Source organism: Schistocerca americana, chromosome 5 (assembly GCF_021461395.2).
Source record: "Schistocerca americana isolate TAMUIC-IGC-003095 chromosome 5, iqSchAmer2.1, whole genome shotgun sequence".
Classification (NCBI taxonomy): Eukaryota; Metazoa; Arthropoda; class Insecta; order Orthoptera; family Acrididae; genus Schistocerca; species Schistocerca americana.
Window position 1 is genome coordinate 677,983,718 of NC_060123.1, and position 26,551 is coordinate 678,010,268.

General features: G+C 42.1%; 1 protein-coding gene across 1 annotated transcript in view; it reads right to left on the minus strand.

Annotated features, from left to right (window-relative positions):
• Positions 1-19,263: 19,263 nt before the first annotated feature.
• Positions 19,264-26,551, minus strand: part of LOC124615494 (transitional endoplasmic reticulum ATPase TER94) — a 58,487-nt gene continuing 51,199 nt past the window's right edge. Inside the window, exon 14 of the mRNA XM_047143438.1 lies at positions 19,264-20,499. Coding sequence (XP_046999394.1) covers positions 20,400-20,499 — 100 coding nt within the window. The 3' untranslated portion in view covers positions 19,264-20,399. The remainder of the gene's footprint in view (positions 20,500-26,551) is intronic.

The window sequence follows — 26,551 nt, forward strand, 5'->3', positions numbered from 1 at the left end:
AATTAACCTTCAACAATGTGTAGTAGAACTTAGCGGAAAGATATTCCGACTAGGAGAAACTGTTGTCAGTGTTGATCTGCCACAAGGAATGTCTAAGGTACAAAAGAATCCAGTTAAACTGTGAGCAATGACATTAACGCTCGATTTGTATGATTGTGTGTCAGGAGGCATCAGGAATTCACTATGGTTGAATGTGGAGTGTGGATTATCAGTTGATATGTTGTGTGTGATAGAACCACTAGAGAGTAATGAAATACTGGATTCAGCATGTTATTCGGTGAGAGGTATTATTGTGCATGTACAAGAGAGGGACAGAGGCAGAGTAGTACCAGTCAATGTGGATAATTTTGGTGGCAAAGAAGTTAAGTTGTTAAAGAGAATATTACTGGGTACATTAGAGATTCCAGATGTGGGACCGAGGAAGGTGGCGCAATGGTTAGCATATTGGACTTGCATTTGGGGGAACAACAGTTCAAATCCACATCTGGCCATCCTGATTTAGGTTTTCCATGGTTTCCCTAAAGCACTTCAGGAAAATGCTGGGATAGTTCCGTTGAAAGGGCATGGCTGACTTCCTTCCCTAACTTGACAGGACCAATGACCTCACTGTTTGGTCCCTTCCCCCAAATCAACCACCCAATCAGATATGGATGATTGCCAAACAGGGGGCATTGAGGCACAGGATGCTGCTAGGATTGCATTTCAAGAGAAATTGAAGCATTTAAGGGAAAAGGATAGGACACAGATGGATGACCTGTTGCTAGAATTTCAAGATTTGTTTTTCTCACAAGGGTCATTGCCTGCTACACCAGTAACACAACACAGGATTCTGAGAGGAACTGAAGTACAACTGTATTGGAAGCCCTACAGCAGTTTTGGATGAATTATGGAAGAGACCCTGTGGGGCAGGAGTTGTGATGGTGCTACGGATATCTCAAATAAATCTCAGTTTTGTTGCGATTACTGTTGTTTGAACAGTATGACTATGACAGATGCTTACCCATTTTCAAACATTACAGATATGATAAATAACCTAATGCCAAGCCAGTACTTCTTGACAATGGACTTACGGGGTGGTTATCATCAGTTGGAAGTTGCTGCTGGAGACCGACTGAAAATGGCATTTTCAGCATCAAAATATGTGGATGCCTTATGGGATGAAGAATGCACAGTTGCTGGACAGACTCCTGAAGGGATTGAAATTGTCTTTTCAAGGGATATGCAAGAGCACAGACAATGTCTGAGGGAAGTGTTTCAAAAGATTACGAACAGCCCACCTGACACTCAGCACAGAAAGATGTAACTTTGTGCTGGACGAGGTTAACTATATGGGCCATATCATTAGTAGGAACAGTGTTAGGACTGATCCCAGTTTAACAAAGGTGGTACAAGAGTTTCTAATACCACCCCGGGAATTAAAATCTTTTATCAGTCTCTCAAATTATTATAGAAAATTCATGAAGGGTTTTGCTGATATTCCCAGACTGCTTACACAGTTTCTAAAGAAGGGGAAGCATTTGTCGAGTTGAAGAGAGTATTTGGGAGGGGGGGTTGCCCCAGGGATCAGTGTTGGGGCCACTCCTGTTCCTTATTTATATAAATGATATGCGCTCTATCATTATGGATAACTCTAAAACATTTGATTGCTCATGACACTACATTGATAGTAAATGATGTTCTGTGCAGCAATGGCTCGGTTTCAAATAGTGCAGTTCTAGACCAAGTTCATGGCTTGTAGAAAATAAAATAACGCTAAATCACAGTAAGACTCAGTTTTTACAGTTTCTAACACACATTTCAATAAAAATTGACGTTTTATTTTCACTATTTAAGAAAGGCAATAGGCGTAATCCACAAAATTACAGGCTCATGTCATTAATGTTGATATGGAACATGATTTTGGAACATATATTGTGTTTGAACATTATGAACTACCTCAAAGAGAATGGTCCATTGACACATAGTCAACACAGATTTAGAAAACACTGTTCTTGTGAAACACAACTAGCTGTTTACTCACATGAAGTGTTCAGGGCTATCGACAAGAGATTTCAAATTGGCTTGATACTTCTAGATTTCCAGAAGGCTGTTGACACCATACCTCACAAGCAGCTTGAAATCAAATTGGGTGCTTATGTACAATCATCTCAGTTATGCACCTACATTCATGATTTCCTGTCAGAGAGGTCACAGTTCATAGTAATTGATAGAAAGTCATCAAGTAAAACAGAAGTGATTTCTGGAGTTCCCCAAGGCAGTGTTATAGGCTGTCTGCTGTTCCTTTTCTATATGATTTAGGAGAAAATCTTAGCAGCTGTCTTAAGCTGTTTGCAGATGATACTGTCATTTATTGTCTACTAATGTCAACTGAAGATCAAAACCAATTGCAAAATGATTCGCGTAAGATATCTGTATGGAGTGAAAATTGGCAACTGACCCTAAATAATGAATAGTGTGAGGTCATCCACATGAGTGCTAAAAATAATTACACAATAAATATGTCAAATCTAAAGGCCACAAATTCAACTAAATACTTAAATTGGAAAGAACACAAAGAAAATGTTGTAGGGAAAGATGAACCAAAGATCGTGTTTTATTGGCAGAACACTTACAAGATGCTGCAGATCTAGTAAAGAGATTGCCTACATACACTTGTCCATCCTCTTTTGGAGTACTGCTGCACAGCGTGGGATAATTACCATGGAGGATTAACAGAGTACACTGAGAAAGTTCAAAGAAGGGCAGCGTGTTTTGTATTATTGAGAAATAATAGAGTGAGTGTAATAGGCATGATACAGGATTTGGGGTGGAAATCATTAAAACAAAAGCGTTTTTCATTTCAGCGGGATCTCACGAAATTTCAGTCAGCAACTGTCTCCTCCAAATGTGAAAATGTTTTGTTGATGCTGACCTGCACAGGGAAAAATGATCATAATAAAATAAGGGAAATCAGAGCACACACAGAAAGACACAAGTGTTTGTTATTTCTGTGCACTGTTAGAGAGTGGGATAATAAAGAATTATTGTGAAGGTGGTTCAATGAAACCTCTGGCAGGCACTTACGTGTGATTTGCAGAGTAGCCACGTAGATGTAGATGTAGAAGTACTTCCAGAGTTACCCATATGGAAGGAATTCAAAGTAGTGACAAATCATGCCAGCTTGAAGTAGTCACTTGGTCTGGAGAACCCATCCAGTGGATTGACAAGGTGGGCATTAAAACTCAGTCAATTTGGTTACAAAGTAATCCACAAACCAGAAAAGAAACAGATGTGCTAAGCACAAAAACAGCTGTTATACAGGCACAAGGTCACAACCTTGGGGAATGGTTGGTTGGTTGGTTGGAGAAGGGACCAAACTATGCAGTCATCAGTCCCTCCGACGTTAGAGTAACTAAAACCGATAAAATACCACATTAAAAAGAGGGAACTACAATATCCACAAAATGATAAAACTATTGACAGGAAAGAAAGGGAAAGGACAAAAGAAAAGGTGAGGGAAAGAAAGTGACTAACGACAGGGGCGTGAAGGAAGAATCACAGGAGACAAGAGAGATGCTCAAGACATAACAGACCCCATAAGGAAAGGAGTGGGAAGGCAGAGGGTCGGGGTGAACCACCAAGCCCAGTTGAAGCCAATTCAGTCGTGGCGAAGGGGGCCTGCCATCCCTTCCACTCACCGATAAGGTGGAAGGTCCCTCCCTTAAATAAAGCGATAGAAACCTCCATCACCAATAAAACATAAATGAGATCTGCCATTGAGGCATTGTCAGCCAACACCAGGGGTAGCGAGTCTGGAAAGCTAAAAGTCCGTCACAGGGTGGCTAAGTTGGGGCAGTCCAGTAAGATGTGAGCCACAGTCAACATCAATCCACAACGACAGAGAGGGGGGGTCCTCACGACGGAGGAGATAACCGTGAGCCAGCCAAGTATGGCCGATGCAGAGTCGGCATTGGACAACAGAGGCCTTACGAGAGGCACAGGAGGAGGACCGCCACGGAGATGTAGAATCCTTAATCGCCCTGAGCTTGTTCGGCGAAGAAAGAGTGTGCCATTCTGCATCCCAAAGGCCCAAAACCTGACAACGTAATGCTGAGCGGAGGTCTATTTCTGGAATGCCAGTAGCAAGAGATGGCCTGGTAGTAGCTAACTTAGCCAGTCGATCAGCAAGTTCATTGCTAGGAATCCCAACATAGCCTGGGGTCCAAATGAAAACCAACGAGCATCCACGATGAGCAAGGAGAAAAAGGGCGTCCTGAATAGCAATGACCAACGGGTGGCGAGGGAAGCACTGGCTGATAGCGTGCAAACTTCTCAATGAGTCACTACAGATAGTGAAGGATGGTCCTGAGCAGGAGCAGATATTGTCCAGTGCACGCAAGATGTTTACCAATTCTGCAGTGAAAACACTACAGCCATCTGGCAAGGAACGAAGTTCTGCGCATTGTGCATAGGTGTAAGCAAAACCAGTGTGTCCAGAAACCATGGAGCCATCTGTATAAATCACTTCTGAGCCCTGGAATGTACTGAGGAGACAGTAGAATTGGTGTCAAAGAGCCATTGGAGGGACAGAATCCTTTGAATCGATTGAGAGATCAAGACAGAGCTGGAGGGGTATGTGTGTGTGTGCAGAGAAGAGAGGTGGTAAAGGGAATTGCTGGAGTACAGAAAAGAGCGACTGAATGCGGACAGCCATGGTAAGCCCACATAGTGGCCGCTGCTGCGGCAGGGTGATCTCCATGTCGGGATAAAGGAGACCATAATTAGGGTGCTTTGGAGTGCAGTGAATGCAGAGCACATAAGATATCAGCTGTTAATGGCGCAAAACTCGCAGAAGGCTAAGTATGGGGCTAGTCTGGAAGGTACTAGTCGCAAGTCGGACCCCACAGTGGTGAATGGGGCCTAGGGTGCTGGCAAATTCACACTCGCTGAATGGAGCATTATATGGCTCCGAGCAGCGAGAAACAAAAGACAAAGGCAGTCGTTCTGAGTGCTCTTTCAGGAGGAGGAACGTGGGTGGATACTGAGCCGATGCCAAAGCTTGAGCAAAGTGTTGAGCGAAATTTTCTGTTACAAAGTCCGGATTGGTAAGTACAACAGTATGCACAGAAATTCCTGCAACCCTGGTGGGAGGATGGTGGCCAAAAATTCGCCTGAGTTTTATCCAGGCTTGTGAAGAGGGGGTGTGTTTGATCCTATAGCAGCTGCATATTCCCAGCAAATCCGTTTCTGAAATTTGATTAGGTAGTGGGCCCGGGCGCGGAGTCGTTTAAAGACCACAAGAACAGCAGTAGAAGGGTGCCGCATGAAGTGTTGAAGAGCACGGTGGTGGTCTTTTATGGATGCAGCAATTTCCGGAGACCACCAAGGGACCATCATCTGGCGTGGGGAACCTGAGGAAGAAGGGATTGCTAAAACAGCTGCTGAAAGGATGGCAGCAGTCAAAGTCTGAGTAGATTCATCAACACTCTCACTCTCATGTGGCAATACAGGGGGGATGGGAGCAGAGGAGGAGGCACCCCAATCAGCCTTAGATATAGCCCACCTGGGTGGGGATGGAGTGAGAGACACTGAAGGAAGGTTAAAACAATCAGATAATGGTCATTGTCACATAAGTCATCATGCACTCACCACTGAATGGAGGGAAGAAGGCCAGGACTGCAGATGGTGAGGTCAGTGGTAGAGAACGTGCCGTGTGCCACACTGAAATGTGTGGGAGTGCCTGTGTTTAGAAAACAGAGGTCAAGCCCTGCCAGAACAGCTTCAACTGTCCTGCCCAGGCCAGTAGTCAACTCCAAAGAGGGTTGTGAGCATTAAAGTCCCCTAATAACAGGAAGGGAGTTGTTGAAGAAGGGTGGTGAGGGCACGGGGTGTGGGCGGCCTGTCAGGTGGGAGGTAGAGATCACAGATTGTGAGTGGAGTGGCCAGATGGACCCTGACAGCAATGGCTTCCAGAGTGGTATGGAGGGGAACCCTTTTACTAACAATGTCCTTGCAGGTCAAGGTGCAAACACCACCAGAAGCCCGCAAAGGGCCAATTCAGTACTGACAGAAAGCGTGGAAAGCACGAAGGGCGGTTGAGTAAGAATTGACAAAATGGATCTCCTGGAGCGCAATACAAGCAGCAAAGTAGAAGGAAAGAAGGGGCTGCAACTCCAGGAGGTGACACAAATAGCCATTACAACTCCACTGGAGGATTCTCAAGCTGGAGTCCAAAGGGGAAGCGAAGGGACCGGAGTTGGTCAAGCTGCCGAGTTGTCATCCATCACCGATAAGGATGGGGTAATATCCATATAGGTGGGGCCAGACTCTGTTGGTTCACTGGCTGGAGGAGGGGAAGGCTGCACCTCAGGGGGTACCGGAGGTGCCTCGTCCTTGTTGTTGTTTCTGCTTCTTCTCTTGGGAAGGAACAGAAGGGCAGATTTCAGCAAGGGCGGGCATGGAATTACACCGGGCAATCTTGGCACCAGCCGGCCACAGATCGTGCTGCCAATGTGGAGCCGTAGAACGCCTTTCAGGGGGGTGCCGGGAAGAGGAATCCCCGGAGGGAGCTCCAGTACCGACGGCCGCCGAAGGAGGGGAGCACTTCTCCAGCGAGGGAGGGGGAGCCACAGACTGCTGCAATGGGAAGACGTGCCCAAACCGTAAGCATTTAAAGCATCTCATCAGTGGTGGAATATGAGGTTTTGCATCACACTGATACACCATTACCTTGACCTTCGCTCAGAGGATGGAGCTCCTCGTCAGTTTGGAGAAGACGATCTTGGTGGAAAATAATGCCCTGTACTGAGTTCAAAGATTGGTGGGGTGTGACAGAGACTGGGATGTCACAGAGACGGTCACAAGCACGCAGGGTGTCAGATTGGGCAGCAGAATATGTCTTTATGAGCAAAGCAGTGGACCACGTTTTACTCATTGATTCCACTTCGCCATACGTATCTTCAATCGTCTCCACAAAAAACAAAGGCTTGGTCATGGCAAAACTTCCGTCATCCGTCCTGGTACAAACCAGGTACCAAGGGAAAGGTTTCAACCCAAGCCGGCAAGCTTGAACCTCCTCCCAGGGGGCGGCCAGGGAGGGAAAGGCCGAAGGATCAGAAGGAGTGTCACGTCTGCTATCACTCTTAGAGACGGCCACAGAATGGCCAGGATAGTGAAGCTTTTGTTGCTTCATGCGCAAGGCGTCCGCCCTAGTACCACCCACTCCAATCAGGGGCTCACCCCGTGGGCGCCACCAAGCCACAGCAAGTGCCGTCTGGCATGGCGGCCATTGCCGGGAGTTCTGGTGCCCCAAAGTGATGAGCATCGACTCCTGGGCATACACGAGGCATTAACAGCTCAGGTATTAGCAGTGTGATCCCTGTGGTTTCTGGTGGCTCAGCCAAGTGGGTACTTAACAGCCCCACCACACGGACTGGCTACTGTGCTGGTGACCTAGCAGGAGGGGGGCCAGGGTGCAAAGGGAAACAGGGGGGGGGGGGGGTAGAGGAACCTGCACCATGGAAGCTAGGTAGGGAGTTCATCCCCAAATGGCTCACACTGAACGGAAAATTTTGGGAATGGAGGTCAAACCCCAAGGGGACCAAAAACACTGAAAAGGAGATGGGAACAACACTCTAAACAATAGCACAGACAAAAAAAAAAAAGGCAGGACGATAGCCAGGCCAACATAAAGAAGTCCACTAAGAGGGAAAAGAGGGAACAGGGATAAAGGAGTAAGGATAGGGAGGGAGAGGAACAGGGATGGTAATGCAGCCTGGAAAGGAAAGGAGACTGCAATAGCTCGGAGCCCCGTGCGTGCCACACACGTACCCACAAAAGGACTGTGGCCCCCCTGGGGGGCCTTGCGGAATGGCAAGTGGCACTAAGTGCAGACGAAGAATGTAAGCAACAGTGGTTTAGCATGAACTTTTGGCTTATTATGTAGAGAGAAAACTGGGACCGCAAGTGGTGGTGGTGACCAAGCTAGAAATGGAGTGTGAGTGCATGGTCACATTTTATCGGGCCATGGAGATGCAGGGCGATGAACTGAGAAAATATTGGTGGAAGGGAAGGAAAGATGAGTTTGACTATTTCAGGAATTGCGTGGACTGTGCACAGTGAGCAGATTTGAATCTCACACAGGTAGTGTTACAGAGGCTGCCAGAAACAATGAAAACTATTCAGTTTAATTCAACCGAACATCAGCAGTTAACTGTTTTAAGCTGACCATCCAGACCATTGTTCTTGTTACATTGAGATGATGATGATATTGGACCAACAGGCAGTCACGGTGCACATGCGTTGGTAAATACGTGGCTATTGAAGTTCAGGATGCCGGAGATAATAATTACGAACCAGGGGCGAACTTCTTGTCAGACCTGATGTAAGAGATGTGTCAGTTACTAAAGGTGAAAAATCTGAGAAACAGTCCACTTCACGCACAAGCTAATGGGAGAACTGAAAGAGTTCACTGAACAGTTGGAAAGATGCTTAGTTATTACGTGAACACTCACCATTTGGACTGAGATATGCATCTATTCTACTTGATGAGTGCATACAACTCCGAAGTACACACTAGTACAGGGTTGTCAGCATTTGAAGTGATGTATGGGAAGAAGGTGGCATGAAAGGAGAGGCAGTATGCGAGTTTGCTGCAACGGGAAGGGAAGTATGGAGATAAGTCCACTGAGCAAATAGTAAGGCATTGGAGAAAGAGGAAAAGGCAGTGAAATGGGTGGGAACATTACTTCAATATAAAGTTGTCAAGCCTATATACCCTGAAGGGAAAGATGATGAAATTTGTAACCCGGTACAAGGGCCCATACCAAGAAACTGAATCTACATAACGAGTAAATGTGAAGCTGCCAACAAGGACAACAACTGTGCATGTTGGGTGCCTATGACCATTCAAATGTGCATGGTAGGCAATTTCACGAGAGGCATTAATGAAGGCGAGGAGAGAAATCAAAAAGCAGCAGTACAAGAGTGAGTGACAGGAGAGAGAGGTCCAGAAACATCAGGCTCATTTGCCTTAAGGCCAAGAAATTAACTGATATGGGGTGTGACTTTGCAATTACTGAACATTTTTCTTTAGTATAGCTAGGGTATTACTGTTGTTTCGGATAACATTACATGTTTGTGTACGGTCGGTTTTATCATAAGTATAATGAGACTTGCTGTTCAGAGACATCAGGCTTCTGGGTGAGCAGAGATGATACTAGGCCCTGTCCGCAGTTTGCCATACAGGAGATAGAGTGAAGGACAAGGATGCTAGTTTTGGAAGTGCTGTACCTCTTGGCTTGAGGTTGAGTGAGCACACTGCAGTATCATCACCTGGGCAGAGCTACATTTTCCAGGTAACCAGACACAGTGTTATACAGCCACAGCAGTCATTAGGTTTTGTGTTTAATGTGCGGGAGTTGCAGAATGAAATTTGGAGGTTGAAAGAAGTGTTTAGTGGTCAGCAGTGGGAGGCTGAGAGAGGTCTCGAAGGAGCAAGGGAATTTGAGACATATGGATGATAAAAGGAGCAGGTGGTGATTGGAGTGGTTCTGCACAAATCCAGCGGAGTAAAAGTGGGACAGATAGATGCTAGGAATAGAATATTAAAGACCATCTTCAGGATGGCAGATGCAAGTGACATAAGCAAGTTGAGGGAAACAGCAGAGACCGCAAGGAGATTAGCAGAGGCAAATAAAGTAACTGTGGAGTGGCACTCTATGCAGATCACAAACTCAAGAGAGTTGCGTACTTAACACCACACACATATTCTGCCATAAACTAAGGAAGTTGCGGATCATGCCAGGGCCTCAAATAGCACTCTTAACCCAGATTTGGAAGCGGTACAAGCTTGACTGTGGGTACTGGATGCAAGACTAACATTAATAGGACTACTGCAATCCCTTGGGGTAGTGTCAGGGACGCCAGGGTGGAGTTAATGAGTCTGCAGGAAACAATCCATCAAGTGGGCAGTTAAGTCCTGTTTTACAGTCACCTGAATAGTATTTGAAAGGATTGAGGAAGGTGTATGGAGAATTGCCACTGAACTGATGGCTAGTGGTAGAGCTGGGCAGCCAGAATTTTCCATTTTACCACCATGGTGCGATTGCCCTTATTGGTGAAGGTACTGGTAGCGTGCTAGCACACGGTGTTCACAAGTTACACAGTGCACACTTATCCAATGAAGTCCGTGGACTGTGGGAAATTCATGCAAGTAAGAGAGGAAGGGGTGCTGCTTTTAGCGGAAGAAGGGGATCAACACAGGGTAATGACTGAGGGGAACTCCAGCAATGCCAGAGCGGGGTAGTTTCCATATGCCTGATGTGTGAAATTGTGACAAGCAGGAGTACAGGTATCATTCAGCTTTTCAGGGGTAAAACAGAGGAATGTCCTTGCCTTAAGGGTGTGATTAAAATGGAACCATATTTTCGGAAACAAGTTTGCATTGGAGTACTTGGTTTACGATGACGTAGTGACAGTTGTTATGAACAAGGGAAATTAATAGGAATGAGACATGTGGAATTATGAGGCACTGGATTACTGATCAACAGTACTATGTTTTGGGACTCAGGTTTCATTTGCCAGCCACTATGATAGGGATTACTCTACTAAATGTGACACATTTAGCTGTACTGGCTACACAAACCCTTAGAGATGCAGTGCAAACAAAACCTTACCTTCCTTAACAACATCTGGGAACCTAGTCTAGACCATTCACTAAGCCGAATGATTAGCAGCCCAGGAGGAGCAGATCACTGCGGAGCAATTGTTGCAGCATGTGCAACAGTATGGGAATGGTAGGTGTCGAGAAACTGTGACTGAGTGTTGAAATTCCAAAGGCTGTGGCAACTCTGCATTTATTCTGTCCAGCTCTCAGGTATTTGAAACAAAGAACCGTCCAGAAGACCAACACAGGTTTCTGTAAACTGGATACCACAAGCGGGAGATGAAAGATAGATTTATGGAGTCAGGAATGAACACACTAATTTGCATAGTAGTTAAGAATAGCTTGTTTAGCGTTAGGTACTTGTTTTAGAGATTAAGAGTAGAAGTACTTAAAATTGAGTTCTGGGCCAGGGTAAGACCAGAGGGACTAGGTCTCCACAGCAGAGGACAGTGTAGTGTTGCATGGAACTGCCACAGAATGTTGCTTTAACAGCTACAGATCAGTAGCCGCTTGTGTGACAACAAGTGAGTTACAACAGACATGCCAGTGGATTGCGCAATGAGGATAGCTGAGCTCAATGGTTAACAGTGTTTTACAGCTATAACTGTGTAGCAAGTGGGATGGTGTCACCACACTGGGACAAGTCTCGTTTTAGCAATGTGACTGGACGCTAGGCTTTACTGAAACATATAGGTACCGGAGGCACAGAAACAAGTCTGGATTTAAGGTAGGGATCACTTGTCATGGCCAAAAGCCAGCAACATCACCACAATGCCATGCAGTGAGACGACTGGGCTCCGCCTTCTGCAGCCATGACTGGGCTGTGCCTGTTGTCTGCACTCACTGGACTTGATATGTCAACCCTGCTGATCTACCGACTCTGACACTGAGTTCCTAGTGGGACTCAGTGCCACAACACCGGCTGACTACTGCCCCCGAGGACAGAGTGTTGTACCCCACACACAAGTGTCTTCGCATTCCATTGCGACAACCCGAGTGGGATGAGGAGCTGCCGGCCCTAAATGATACTGAGAGAAGTAGCACAGAGCTGATTCCACATGCTGCCATCATGGCCACATGTGGAGCCATCTCCTGAGTGTGGCACCATCACAGCACCAGAAAACATGACACTGACGTTAGCACCCATAGCCTACAGAGGCTGCTGGCCTCTGCACCATGAGGTGCCAGTTCAGCATGGGTTGACCAGGTTTCAAAGAGTAAAACCTGGGAAACTTGTGTTTATACTTTATACCTAACTACATTACTACAATTTCACTTACCTTTCTTGACAATTATTCTGATACTTTTGAGATCAATAACAGGCCTATGACGATGCAGCAGCTGAAAATGCCACAGCAAGAATGTAACTTCATTTTGTGAACTGGAAAGGAACATGTAGGAACATACAAACAAATAAAACTATTTTCTCAATACATAAAAAGACTATTATATACCTTTTATACTCTAATAGCCTGGATTATTTTCTAATATGTTTAGTTACTTACTAGGTACTTGGCTAAAATTTGTTAATCCTAAAATCTTTGTAATATTACTGATCAGATATAAAATATAGATTTCACACTAAAATTTAATATTTTGTTCGGTTGCATACTGTTAGGGCAAGTGTGCATACATGCTAAATAATATTTTACGAGCACTGCCAACACACATCGCACTGCTCATATTCTTTACACAGTTAACTTGCATATGGTGGCAGTCCTATTAGAAGAAATAGTCTAAGTGACGTTCCTTTAGAAACTATGGTTTTGATTTCACTTGTCTCGAGGGCCATAAAGTGGAAAGTTGGCAGACTGTAGGCTGGGATACAGCTCTAACTCTTTCTTAAGGCACAAGACAAGTTAGACCAAATGCAGCAGACTTTTGGGAGGTATTGTGGAAATACATATTTTTATACAGTCTATTTCTACGATATTTGTTTCTCACAAATATTTAATTAAATGAGAAATATTATTGCACATATTTTGTTTCTAGATTAAAAATCAGGACAATTATATGTCCAATGATTTTCTCGGGACAGCTGGATATTTATGTGAAAACTGGGGCTGTCCTGGCAAAACTGGGACATCTGGTCACACCAGCTCACCAGCACCAGGTGGAAGCTGCTGCCCATCCATCAGCCCTACCTAAGGTCAGCGAGGGAGCTTGCCTATCTCACTATTACATGTACCAAGATCAATAAGGTTCTTTGTAACTTAACAGTGTTTTCCCTGGACCTGTCACCATCTCAGTCATCCCCCAGTGAGCCCAGCACATTAAAAGAGTGGTGTACTCCTCACTGTCATCTATGTTGTCTGTCTCACAACCCTATACAGAGTGGTATGCATTGGAAGTCTGCACAAAGGAGAAAAAGTTTCAAGCTGGCCAATAATCTGATCCAGAGCAATGTTTCTGAATTGTCACTAATGAGGTTTGTAAATGGTGATAATGGTAAATTACAGTGGCCACTGCTTGGCAGTCTGTTGTCCTAAGATTGGTGTCATATTTTTTAAAGTGAACTGTGCCCCTAATTAAAATGGCTACGCTTCCTTTTCCATCCTCACAGTCACATCTTAACAGTGCATAACCTTAGAATTATATTCAATGGGATGGCTTAAATCAAGTTCCACAAATACAAGATATGGATATGCAGTTGCTGCTAAGTTCCCTATAAAAACTCTCTCTGTCCGAGATAGCCAATTGTACATTCCAGTGGAGGACTTTAAAAGCCCCCGTCAGATTTGCAGAAGTGTTCAACAGCATTATGTTTACGAGCCTGTGATGCTACCATATCTGTTTCGTTTTTTAATGAAATAAAGATCTGCAGCATTAAAAGCACAAAAGCTGTTAATAACAGCTTCTCAGTCTGGCTGAAATTTGGCCAGAGGGATGGGAAGATATGGATAGTTTCGTATGGGACTCAGTGGATCCTGGAATTCATCTAACATGTCAGAACAGCCATGCTGGTATGGAATACGAGTGATGTTTATATTTGTAAGACATGGAAGCTGGAATTGACATAACTGCTTGCTTACACCCCTGCAGGTGCCATTTTTCCATCATATTCACACCACCTGGTTTCTCACATACCGAAGGCCATTCACTAGGGAGAGCATTCGAGTTGTGGGAACATTGGCAGTAACCTGCACAAATGATGGACACTGGGATGGAACATCAAATGGGTAAGAAGTGCTGTAAAATTCGCTGTACATGGCTTCCATGTGCTGCTAACAAATAGGGAAACAGGGGTTGGTGGGAGTAGGGTTTCACTGCAACGCAAACACCTGACTGCTCTACTACATGAGCACTCTCAAGTTTCATAGGCTCCTGTGCACTTGGCACAGTGGGCACCACTATGACATTGTATACTAAAATGGAAATATGTAAGGCCATTACGGCATTGCAAAACTGATTAAACATATAGTGCAACTGGACAGCGTATATTGCGCGCGCGTGCACGCACAAACACATATTTATTGGAGAAGTGGTTGAAATTTCAATGTTACAATGTGTTTAGGTGTGAAAACGTATTTCATCTATCTGTCTTCAAATCACTTTCTTTGGGAATCTTCTCATTTTGGTACCTAAAAATTCACACTATTTTGGCAAGAATGTCCCATTATCAACATCTCAAATAACACCCCACCTCTATACGAGAAAATTAGCAATGCAAGCCTTCACACTCTTCTGCACAAAGGTATCAAGCAACTGCAACTTATTTGCCAAGTGCCCAGTTTTAGTTTCAATTTTGTACCTGCTTCTGTCAACAGCTGAGATATTAAGAATTTCATGTTGTAAATTGATACTTTCAAAAAACAACATTCTTCCCAGGGATATAACTTTTCCACTTTGTAACTTTCTCCCTCTACAAATACAACGTATGGACCCATGTCTTAACTGCTGTGTATTATCCCTGCTAGCATATTTCCTGTTGCTAAGGAACACATTACATCCCTTAAGAGTTGCTTACGATCCAGCTGTTGCGAGTATGCTGCCCACTGGGTGCTATGTTATTATTATCACCACCACCACCACCACCACCACCACCACCACCACCACCACCACCACCACCACCACCACCACCACCACCACCGACATGCGAATTGCCCAATGTGGCGCCGAGTGAAAGACTTGAAACTTGGCGGCTGAACTTTGCCAGGTGAGGACTTCCGGTTATCAATGCCACACAATCATCATCAACCTGTTGTGAAGACGGTGATCTGCATCTCAAGTTTTGTTGCTGGTTGTTGTGTATTGGAGATCATACAATGGTATGCAATGAATGACGTTCTACTTCCTCTGACAATTCTGTGGACAGTGATCTTCAAAGCACATTTCAACAGTATCACCTTACACTGGGCTGTAATTTGCACTGTTGATGAAGATCTTAGTCACAACTGGCTTGATAGTATGGCCATGATGCAATGCCACAGATGACCCCTAGTTTCCATTTCAACTATAGTCACTGAGAACAATCTCCCAGCAACTTAAACACTTGTTATGAGCAATTTGTTAGCTGCAAGTAAGAACAAGAAACAAACAGATGAACCTAAATACACTATTGATACAACAGTAAAAGTGTACTGCCACATCTTAAGCTTGCTGGGATGTTAACTCTTGTGTGTCTCAGCAATGAATGAGATTCCCACGTGTATAGTCAGATGTCAACACTACAAACAAGACCATTATAAGCAGTTGTTTCTCTAGTCAAGTGCTTTATCGGTCCCTACTTCTTTTGGAAGTTTTCAAATACAGTCACTGTACTAATATATCCAAATTCAGGACACATTTTGCAACCAGCATGCACTACTGAATTCAGCTATACTGCTATTTCTCCTGTCTGCCGGAATGCAATCCGACTGAGAGTTTCTGAAGCATTTCTTTGCTTGTAGAAGCTTCCAAATTTCCTACAAAGATTTGTCAGACCTCTTGGTGACTTATTTCTCATCCTAATGACATGAAACCCCTGGAGTTTAAAAATTTCCCTCCCTCAGTTATCCTCTACACTCTACTTTCCTCCTACAATGCTTGTTTAAACACACATATACACACACACACACACACACCCCATTTTTGTGAAATAGAAACACTCTCCTTCAACTTTATAGAAATTCCACTTTCTCCGAACATATACACACATCTCAACTTGAAGTTTTCTTGGCAAAATTCTGAAATATATTATTTCCATTCTGCAGAAATTTCAAAAACATTAGAACCCAAGTGACAGAACATAAATCTAGAGCATGAAGCTCAATTGAGGATGCATGAATTAGAGCAACAGCTTCATTACTAAGTAACAACATTTGTTAGTTTAGATAGAACTAATGTACTCTATAAAAATGTTTCTTAATTATTCAAATTGGAATAAAAGATTCAGCTTTTTCTAATAATTATCTTTGACAAAGTAACAATACCAAGAATATTCTTGAAATATCATCTTCCATACCATGGTACTTGGACTAATCTTCTACATTGACACGAATGACATTCCAAAATGCAGCAGCACTCTTTCTGCAGATGATTCAACTACGTATTCCAGTAATCCTAATCTTCATAATACTGCTAATCTCCGAACAACCTGGCAATATTAGTGGAATAATAAAATTAGAAATTCGACATTCAGTGATTGAAAAGTGTCACTTGAGGCTTTTCCAGACTAGTATCTTCAGATACGAAGAGCTAGGTTTTTTGATGTCTTCTTACCTTCCAGTAGGTCTTCATTGTCTTTTCTTATATCTTTGTGTCCAGCAAATAATTTCGTTGCTATCAGTTGCTTGAAATTCCCACCTCTTTAACACACTGACTGCCACAAGGCTGCAGTGAAGCCTCATACCGTATCCCCACTGGTGGCCACATCAGAGCCTCATTCATGCCTGACACAGTGTGCCCACAAGGGAAAAAGCAATCACTATAAGTGTGCGGCAGCTAATATCTTAACAGCTGTTTCGTTTTTTTTTTTTTTTTCGGTTGGTTGATTTGGGGGAGGGGATCAAACAAATCTTCACACTGCCAATTTCTGCCTGCTTCTGATCAGCACTCTTAATTCACTGCAAATTCTTTGAATGGGTAGCAGCGAGTTTAATACATATGACGAGCAACAAAAAGACAACTATCACATCATCAGGCTGTGATGTAAGACAATTTGAAATAACCTAATATTTTTCCCAGGTCATTGTTTTAAAATAACTGCAAAGTTAAAAAGAAACTTAAACCCAGTATACAGTAAAAGCCTCATAATCCAGCATCACTTCATATCTATTGAATAGTTCAGATGCATTTGACAGAACACATTCATGCTTGGCAGTAGTCAACAAGTGCCAACAGTTGTTTCAGTCACCTGTCAGACAGCTTCTATAATGCATCAGTTGTCTAATGATTAAAAAATTGTGTTTTCCAGTGGAAGAACGATTAGTGCTGTTCCATATTACAATTACAATAGTGCTGTGTATTGTGGGAGAGTCTTCTCAACCAAGCACTTCTCAAAAGAAAGGGAAAGTCAAATGTGCACATATTACACTCACAATATGACAAAAGCCTGACATCAGTTACTCGGTGAGAATAGATATAAGATTATGAAACAATATGAAGTTGGTTCATCAACAATCTATGACATTAAAAAGAAATAAAGGCTAACTTCAAAAGTCTGCCTCACAGACAATCACATTAAAAGACACTGAATCATGAGAAACTTTGAAAAAGCCCAAACTAGAACAGTTGCATAAAATTTTGTTCAAGCAGTTCTGTGCCAAAAGTTCTGAAGGAAAATCTTCAACTGGGCCTATGATAATGGAAAAATGGAAACAGTTCCATGATTATTTGGGCTTACCAGAAACTAAATGTGTTTTCTTCTTGCAGTTGGCTCTGCAGATTCAAAACTCTTCGTGGAATTCGGAAGCTTGGTGTACATGGGGAGTTTAATCATCACATAAAAATGTGGCTGAAAAATACAAAAACTTTTTGCAATTTAGTTAAAATACCATACCTAGACAGATCTACAATGCCGATGAAATGGGTCATGGGTCTACTTTATTGTTTGCATAGTTCTACTTTGGCAAAGAAAAGGGGGGGGGGGGGGAGGTGTGTTGGTTGACAGTTATTGTTCCAGTGCTTCAGGTTATCACATGTTAACTCCTCATGTTATTGGCAAGTACAAAAACCCAAGAACGTTTAAAGGCATTTTAAATTTTCCTGCAATTTATGGAGCTATTTCAAATGCAGGTATGGCATCAGAATAGTTTAAGGGCTGGTTTTTCTGTAACTTTGCATCTGTAGGAGACACTATAGAAGAACATAGGATACATAAAGGCCTGTGCCCTTTGTTTACCTTGCATTTCACACTCTTTATTGTGCTCAACATAGTGCTACTTGTGTGAAGCAGGGCTGGGTAACTAGTGTGTGTGTGTGTGTGTGTGTGTGTGTGTGTGTGTGTGTGTGTGTGTGTGTGTTAATTTTTGTCATTTGTGTTCAAGAACACACTCAGCATGGTGCGAGATACAAAACAACAAATGCCACAGGGTGGTGTGCAGTTTTGGATCAGTACTCATTTTTCAGACTGCCAACCAACCATAGCCCAGCAGACAGTGCAATTGCACTAGCATTGTTGTGGCAATTGTGCTTAGTTTACTTCAATTGTGATTCTCACTTTTTGTATACATGATCAGATTGCCAATCTCAGTGCCACCTGCTAACAAAATTGGACTAGTTTCATAATGAAGGAAAGCTGGTTCAATACATTTGACCTTTATTGCATGAGCTGGCACCAATCACCCACAGTGGCCCGTGTCTTCAAGGAGTGAACAAATAGTTTATGTACTCACAGCTCTGAATGAAGATTGGTATGAAAGCTAACAATGTTCTTAAGTCTTTTTCATGTTCATACTGATGACTTGGTACCTGAATTATTTGGCAAATTGTTACCTTTATTCCTTCCTTTCTCTGAAGTGGGCAATGTCTTGCACACATGCATAGTATGGACAGACTATTTAAGTCTTCTTCCTTTCTCTCTATAGTTACTGGCATGAATTTACTGAGAATCAAGTGCTACTTGTTTTATGTAATTGTAGAACACTCTGTGAACAACAGCCTACACAAATTTTGGTTTTTAACTTCTAATTAATCTCCATAATACCATCCAATAGAGCTTCCCACATATACCAAACTATGGTTTTTAAAATCTGCCTTGAATCATCCATATCTGCTTTCACATAACAGCGTAACTGTATCAGCACTATTTATGAGTCTTTTATAACATCAGGAATCTTTTGTGGCTACTAGCATTTTACGATAGTACCACTTCGATCCCAACACAGTAACATCAAAAGAGAAATTTCACCACCGCTTCTGTTAACTGTCAATGCAATTCATTTCGTCAACAAATATTACCACAAAAAATTGTCATTCGCATGAAATCCCAGTATACCACAAATCCATTCAAAAAATGAGCAAGTATTTGATGCAAAGTGATTTTTTTATAGATAACTTACTTTGACTCTTCACAACAGCATTTCAAAGATCAAATGACTGTTCACAAATTAAAACAAGATCATGATACATGGCATGAACACAAATAATTACAAAACTGGCAAAAGAAACGTGCAGTATACTGAGTAACTGGAAGCCTGTTTCACAAACACACTTTATTTCATCCACCACATGTTTCTCTAACACTTTCCAGAAAGTACGGAACTAAAACAAATAATTTAAGATGAAAAACGCTTGCAGTATTTTATAAACACAGCCACAGTGTCAAAAATGACATCAAATAAATGGCAAAGGGGAGTACAAAAGCTGATAATGTTCGTAGCAATCACAATGCATGTGTTCTCACTTAACCAAGGCTGGGAAAAGGACAAATTGTAATGAAGAAAAATATTAAAAGCAAGAAATTATATCAAATACAAGTAATTTCATCTGAGAGGGAAAGTAAACATAGCCTATTAAAGAACAATACGACAAGTTTTTAACTAAAACTGATTTCATGAATTTAACACTTTATTCTGAATTACTTAAAAAGTTCCAGTCTACAGACAGACAGTACCCTGCTAGAAAAGTAAAAAAAAAGTACTGAAAACACAAAGGCTAATGGTTCCAGTTGCCTAAGTTCTATACCACAGTGACATTGTTTATTCATTCTCCAAACTTACAGGATACTCTTAATTAAAAGTATGCAATGAATTTTAAAATACGAAAACTGGGAAAAAAATCACAGAAATAATAAATTATTTAAGTGTTTCCATCACATATTTACAACAACCACCAGTCATTGTACTGGCATGATGAAAAACACTTGACATTCAAAATACTAGTTTACAAAAGGACAATTACAGCCACAAAGCAAAATCAGTAGTATCAATATTTTGCATGAATTTCGAAAATAGTGCATTACATTAACATCTGCTTCTTCATTAACCACTAATGCAATATAAGATGTTTGATAGTGTCAAACCAAGTTCAGAGAATGCTGCAAGAATAAATGTGAAACCTATTGTTGTTCTGCATTTAATTTTATCGTTCACATTAGGCACAATTCGCATTTCCATACACAGAATCTTACACATACACACAGTTTTAAAACCATGAGTTTATGGAAGCAACCACAATGATCTCAAGCAATGTACACAAATGCAAACATTTCCAGATATCACACGTTTTCACAGTATGCTGTGAAAACTGGCCTTATTACTGAACAATCAGACATTGTGTATCGATTTTTCTTCACAATTATAACTGAACTTCATTGCTTTTATTCAGTCTTCATTTAACTGTACAGGTCATCATCACCATCTTCTTGGAAAGTTCCTGGCTGGCTTCCACTATTCCCTCCTTGTGATGGATTACCTGGGTTAGAACTTGGGAATCTGAAAAACAAAATGGCTTTTCAAAACAGTTCACAGAGGAATCTCTATCTTTAAAATCATTTCATGTACCAAATCACTAAGTCAGCCCAACACTTCAAACATCTTGTGTAAAACCCTGTAAATGCCCGACCACTGCAATTCCACATAAAATTACGCAACAATACAATTAAAGTACTTCCTATTTAACATGCTTGTTACTCATATGACAGTAGCACGTTTTCAAAAAGGTTTGACAGACACACAAAATCTAGCTATAACAGGTAACAACTTAATAGGTAACACCACATAAAGACACTATTGGCTATTGTTAATACCAAACAAAGGAAAACACCTGTTTAGAACTGAACACTAATACTGCCACAAACCCAATGTAATGCAAAAACTAACTCCAACACAGTTTGACTGGCAGCAGCATACTTCACGTCCCATTGGTAATTTTAAGTTTCTCTGCCGTTTTCCTACCATGCATATATTAATAATACCTGCAACTAACCACACAAACAAGCAAATAAGTTTGAATCTCTGGTGCGTGTTCAATTTGAATAACTATGGAGAAAGGAGCTTAAGAGGGCAGCAGTAAGGACGAGCTGGAGTTTTGTGGAAAAAAAATAATAGTATTTCAACTGCAATATAATCCCAGACAGCAACACTACACCTTTAACATTAAATTAAGCTATTACAGCTACCCCCCCCCCCCTTCCATAGCAAACATTCCCTTCCCTACACCCTAGACTACTACTGCTCCCATTTCCAAAAAATTCAAATTCAGAAGCATCCCTCGCCACCCAGCCACAAATGTGTCAATACTTTTGCTATCTTCTTGAATTAGCAGCCAGAACTTCAAGTCAAGTTGTCACACTATTTCAAACATTCCACCTGGCTGTCATCCTCAATACTTTGCTCTGCCAAGGCTAGATTTCTCTAGTGAAGCACTTAAGATTCTCTCTACTGATATCTTCCCCACACCACCTATGCAGCCTTTCATTGCCCTCCTAACCACTGTTACATCCCCATAAATACCATGACATTCCCACTGGCCAGCCATTCTCTCTCTCTGATCTTCTTAAGCATTGTGACATCTCACTTCAACATAGACCTAAAGGACAGAACACAGCCACAGGAAACCTAAATGAGGATAGCCAGCATGACAGTCTAGTGCCTGAACTATTAGGTATCTTTACTCAATATGTATGTGAGGTCTGTGCAAGAAATCAGTCTCATATTCCAGATTTCATCCAATCCTTTTTTCCTTGTGTTCAACAAACAGTTTTTGTTCCTAAAAACACAAATACATTTATTTCACTTATGGTTGACAGTGTTTGAAGCTTTTGTGTGGTACATAACTCGTTGCCATCCTTTTGTACTGATACTTCTCAGTATCTTTTTTGTACCCTCTACAATGACGGCAATTTTAATATTAAAAATACATCATAAAACAGGTTGAGGACAAATTTAACAATATTTATACAAGGTGTACAACTTTGCTTCTGCCATTTTTCCCCCCAACATTTGAGGCTTTAATGAAACAAATTGGTCACATATGTATCATTCAAAGTATTTCCCATCACTGGCCACTATTTTCTCCCATCTTTCGGGCAGTGTACGAATTCTGTGCCGAAAAAATTGTTCATCTTTTAAAGCGATCCCCAAATCGATCGAATTTGTGATTTCTTCATGAGATTGGAAGTGTTGGTCAGCCATGCCATGCGCCATTGATCTAAACTGGTGATAGAAGGAGTAATGTCTGGAGAATACAGTGGGTGGGGTAGGGCTTCCCATTTTAACGTTTCCAAATACGTTTTGACCTCTTTTGTAATGTGGGGTTGAGCATTGTCATGCTGGAAAATCACTTTATCATGCCTCTCACTGTATTGCAGCCATTTTGTCTTTTAATGCTGTGCTCAAATGCATTAATTGCATCTGATAATGAACACCTGTGATTGTTTCACTTGGTTTTAACACCTCCTAGTACATGACACCAAATGCAGAGCACGATCTTGGAGCCGCGAATATTCGGTTTGGCCGTCGACGTGGAAGCATGAGTGGGATATCCCCATGATTTTTTGCGTTTACGGTTATCGTAAAAGAACCCATTTTTCATCCCCGGTCACAATGTGATGCAGGAATCCCTTCTGTTTTTGCCTCTGAAGCAACTGCTCACAAACACACAAACACTGTTCAATGTGTCTTGGTTTCAGCTCACATGGGACTAAGTTCCTTCTTTCTGAATCATGCCCATAGCCTTGTGATATTTTGAAATGGCTTGCTGTGTTGCTCCCATTAATCGTGCCAATTCTTCTTGAGTCTATGCGAGTCTTCACTCAGCAATCTCTCCAATTCTGCATCTTCGAAAACATTTTCTCTTCCACCACTATGCTGTCTACGACGTTAAAATCACCGTTCTTTAAGCATTGAAACCACTCACGACACGTTCCTTCACTAATAGCGTCCTTACCATACGCACTTGTGAGCATTTGATGAGACGCAGCTGTTTTCTTCATATTGAAACAAAACAGTAACACCTCCCGTAAATGACTAGAATTAGGGTCATAAACTGACATTTTCAACCAAGAACAACTTTATGGTGTAGACACAAATCGACTAATGTTTTGATGAGGTTATGTAATGTTTTGATGAGGTTATGCTGACTGATGTCCAACTAACTGCCCAACGTCTGTGATCTGTTTCTTTTGACTGTTACTTACCATTGATGCCACCTATCGGCTAATGGCGGAAGCCAAGTTGTACACCTTGTAAGTGTAAAAATCTCTTCATTCTAGTGCCTGTTCCCATATGTTTGCTGATAAAATGTACGCCCTTGAGAGGATTTACATGATCTCCTAATAAAATGCTTCTTCTTCTTTTGTTTTTCACGTTTCACATACAATGACAACACATGTATCTGTTCTGACACCAATGTAGTAACATACTGCAGCTGAATTGGCACTAACAACTGAAGAGTGTGTTATATGCTGCATTCCACAATCTCTGCTATTAAAATGTGTCAAAGTCTTGTTTTGTTTAAGGCATGGGAGAATAGTAATGAAAAGTTATGTTACTCAAACTAAAGGAAAGATTATAGTTTATTGAAAATACCATGGTGATGAGCTTCAAATGAAAATATACGAACCACTCTCTGCTTCAGTGTTTACCACAAATAAGCAAAGTTGGGACACAAAAAGGATGTAGGCCACTAACGGAGCTATCATGATGACAGCAGAGCATTCCTTTCACCTGAAGATACAACCATACCAAACATGTATGGCTGGTACATAGATGGCAAAGGATATTAGATTCCCTTAGAGAAAGGCTAAGGGAAGATCACCATGCAGTCCTGGACACCTTTATTGTAAGTAGGACAATAATGGAAATTTCTTGATGGAATAATATGTAATATATAGGAAAAGCAAGCCCTCAGCTTTAGCAGACTGATACATGGCACACAGACATGTAATGTAAGACAGTACTAACTGGCTTTCAAGGTCCAGATCATCTGTCAGGAGTGTACACATTCACAAAGGATGGGGAAGCAAGATAGTGTGAAGCACATGTTGCAAAGAGAGATTTAAGACAAGAGGGAGGTGTGTGTGTGTGTGTGTGTGTGTGTGTGTGTGTGTGTGTGTGTGTGTAGAGAGAGGGATGAAGGGATGTGTGGGGGAAGTAGGAAGGAAGGGACAGACGGAGTGAAACAGACAGAACTATGAGATGACTGATCCCTTGTGTGTCAATACAGAAATAGCCCCAAGAGCGGAAGGGCAAAAAAAAAAAAAAAAAAACAAATTCCAATGGATTCTATTGTTTCTAAGAATCAGGAAAACAAAGACAGAAGAGGTAGACATGAGAGAGGGGTAAATGGTAAAGGAAGGAGAACTGCCCCATCCACAAAGCAGCTGGAGGCCCCCAGGACACGTTATGCAATCAGATACACCACAAGAAAAATATCAGGAAAGAGAACAATGGCGACGTGTCTGCCGGCCAATGACAGATGTAAAAGAATAAGAAGAATTAAAATCTGGGAAGGAAGAGAGTTGTGATAAGGCAGTAGACGATCTGTTCGGGGCAGGAGGCAGTGGGAAATAGGTTAGCAGAGGTTTAGGGCAGAGGGTTTGCAAATGTACAGTACATGCTGGGGACTCAATTCCCCCTTGTGTAGTTCAGAGAAACTTGTGCTAGAAGGGAGTATCCAAATGACATTCACACTAAAGTAGCTGTTGAAGTAATTTGTGGCATGGTGTGCTGCATTTATAACAAGTTCAAATGGTTCAAATGGCTCTGAGCACTATGGACTTAACATCTGAGGTCATCAGTCCCCTAGAACTTAGAACTACTTAAACCTAACTAACCTAAGGACATCACACACCTCCATGCCCGAGGCAGGATGCGAACCTGCGACCGTAGCGGTCGCGCGGTTCCAGACTGAAGCGCCTAGAACCGCTCGGCTTAGAACAAGTGGACAGCACACACTGCAGTTGCAAATAGAAAGTTTGGTACTTGTCGTGCTCACATATGATACTGCACAGTAATTGTGGCCGACATATGTAGGTGGTTCATATTGGCCACAGTGAGCCATTCCTTGTTCCAAGTCTCCAGAAGCTGAAACTGTAGGGTTGACCGTAAGTAGGAACCTGGTATCCTTATCTTTTGAGTTTCCATCAACATAGCTTCCTTTACGTACTGGTCTACAAGATCATTCCCAAGGATCACTACATGACTTATGTCCAAGGAGAGCATCGGCTTCACACTGGCTGCTTAGAGTATCATTCCAGATTTGAAAATGTTCAGGAATGCAAGTGCAAGTATAATGGAGGGCTTATAGCAACTAATTCTGCTGAAAAATTAACTACAACCAGAGTGTATTGTCTGATTAAATTACTTGACAACTGACACTTCATGTGTTGGAGGTGTCTTCCTCCAAACAGAGCACTCAATGCTGTGCCTGAACTGTTTGCCATTGCCAAACTGCCACAACAAACAGTCAGTTCACTTACAATTCCTTGTCTGGCATTTTTTCTTCTTGGGCTTGAATTCCAAATACTGGATCCAGCTCTTATTTGGCATTTCATCACACACGATAAACACACTCAGAACACCACACACAAAACAATGGCAACGAAATCACACACATTTCGTACACACCACTAAACAAAGACTACTGGATTCTTTTGTACAAGATGTGATTCGACTTGACATATTCAAATATTATCATCACAGAGATTGGCTTGCAGAAGGTAAACTTCGTACAACCTGATGGGAAACAAAGCTTCCGAATCCAGCAAATGATCGTTGCAACTGGTCGTACAGATCAATAAATTTAACATTAGTAACTTTTGATCTTCCATAGAACAGGGCTAAGCCTTAAGTTTGAGAAATCCAAGGTCGTGGGTTCAAATCCTGGCGAGTGATGAATTTTTTCATTTTTAAATCTTCATCAAAACGACTTATTATTATTTTCAATTGGTTCCAATGTAGTTTCATTTTTAATCTTTTATTTGCTCTTATTTTTCTTCCTATCATTCTTTTTACATTTGGAATATGCTTGTGTCACACACAACCTGTAAATGAATTCCAACCAGAACTGCTCATCAATTGGTATCACGTCAGCTTGCACAGCACAAGCAAGATTTTTAGTGCTGAAACTGAATTTTTTCTGAGTAGTCGCTGTAAGGAAAGTGAGCACGATTAACAGTTCTGCTGAAGATTGCTGTCCAAGCTTTTCTCTGATACACTGCACATGAAGAGGTTATGTTAGGACACGAGCATAAATTCAAGGCTACAAAATGCATTGCCTGCACCAGTTCAGTCATTGGTTGTTTTAAATCAGCTGCGGACAGAGCATCTCGCATTCACGCCATACCTGACAGCAGCAGCTTCCAACATCACTACACATAACATGAACACCATTTCAGCACTTGTTGAGTGATCTGCCGTCTTTACATGTCATCTTTAACAGAACAGCAGCTGGCGTGGCAACACTGCAGCACCAAGTGACAGACGTCGACTATCGAGTAATTTTAAATGGACTATGAGCTACCCAGGGGCTGCAGAAGGTGAG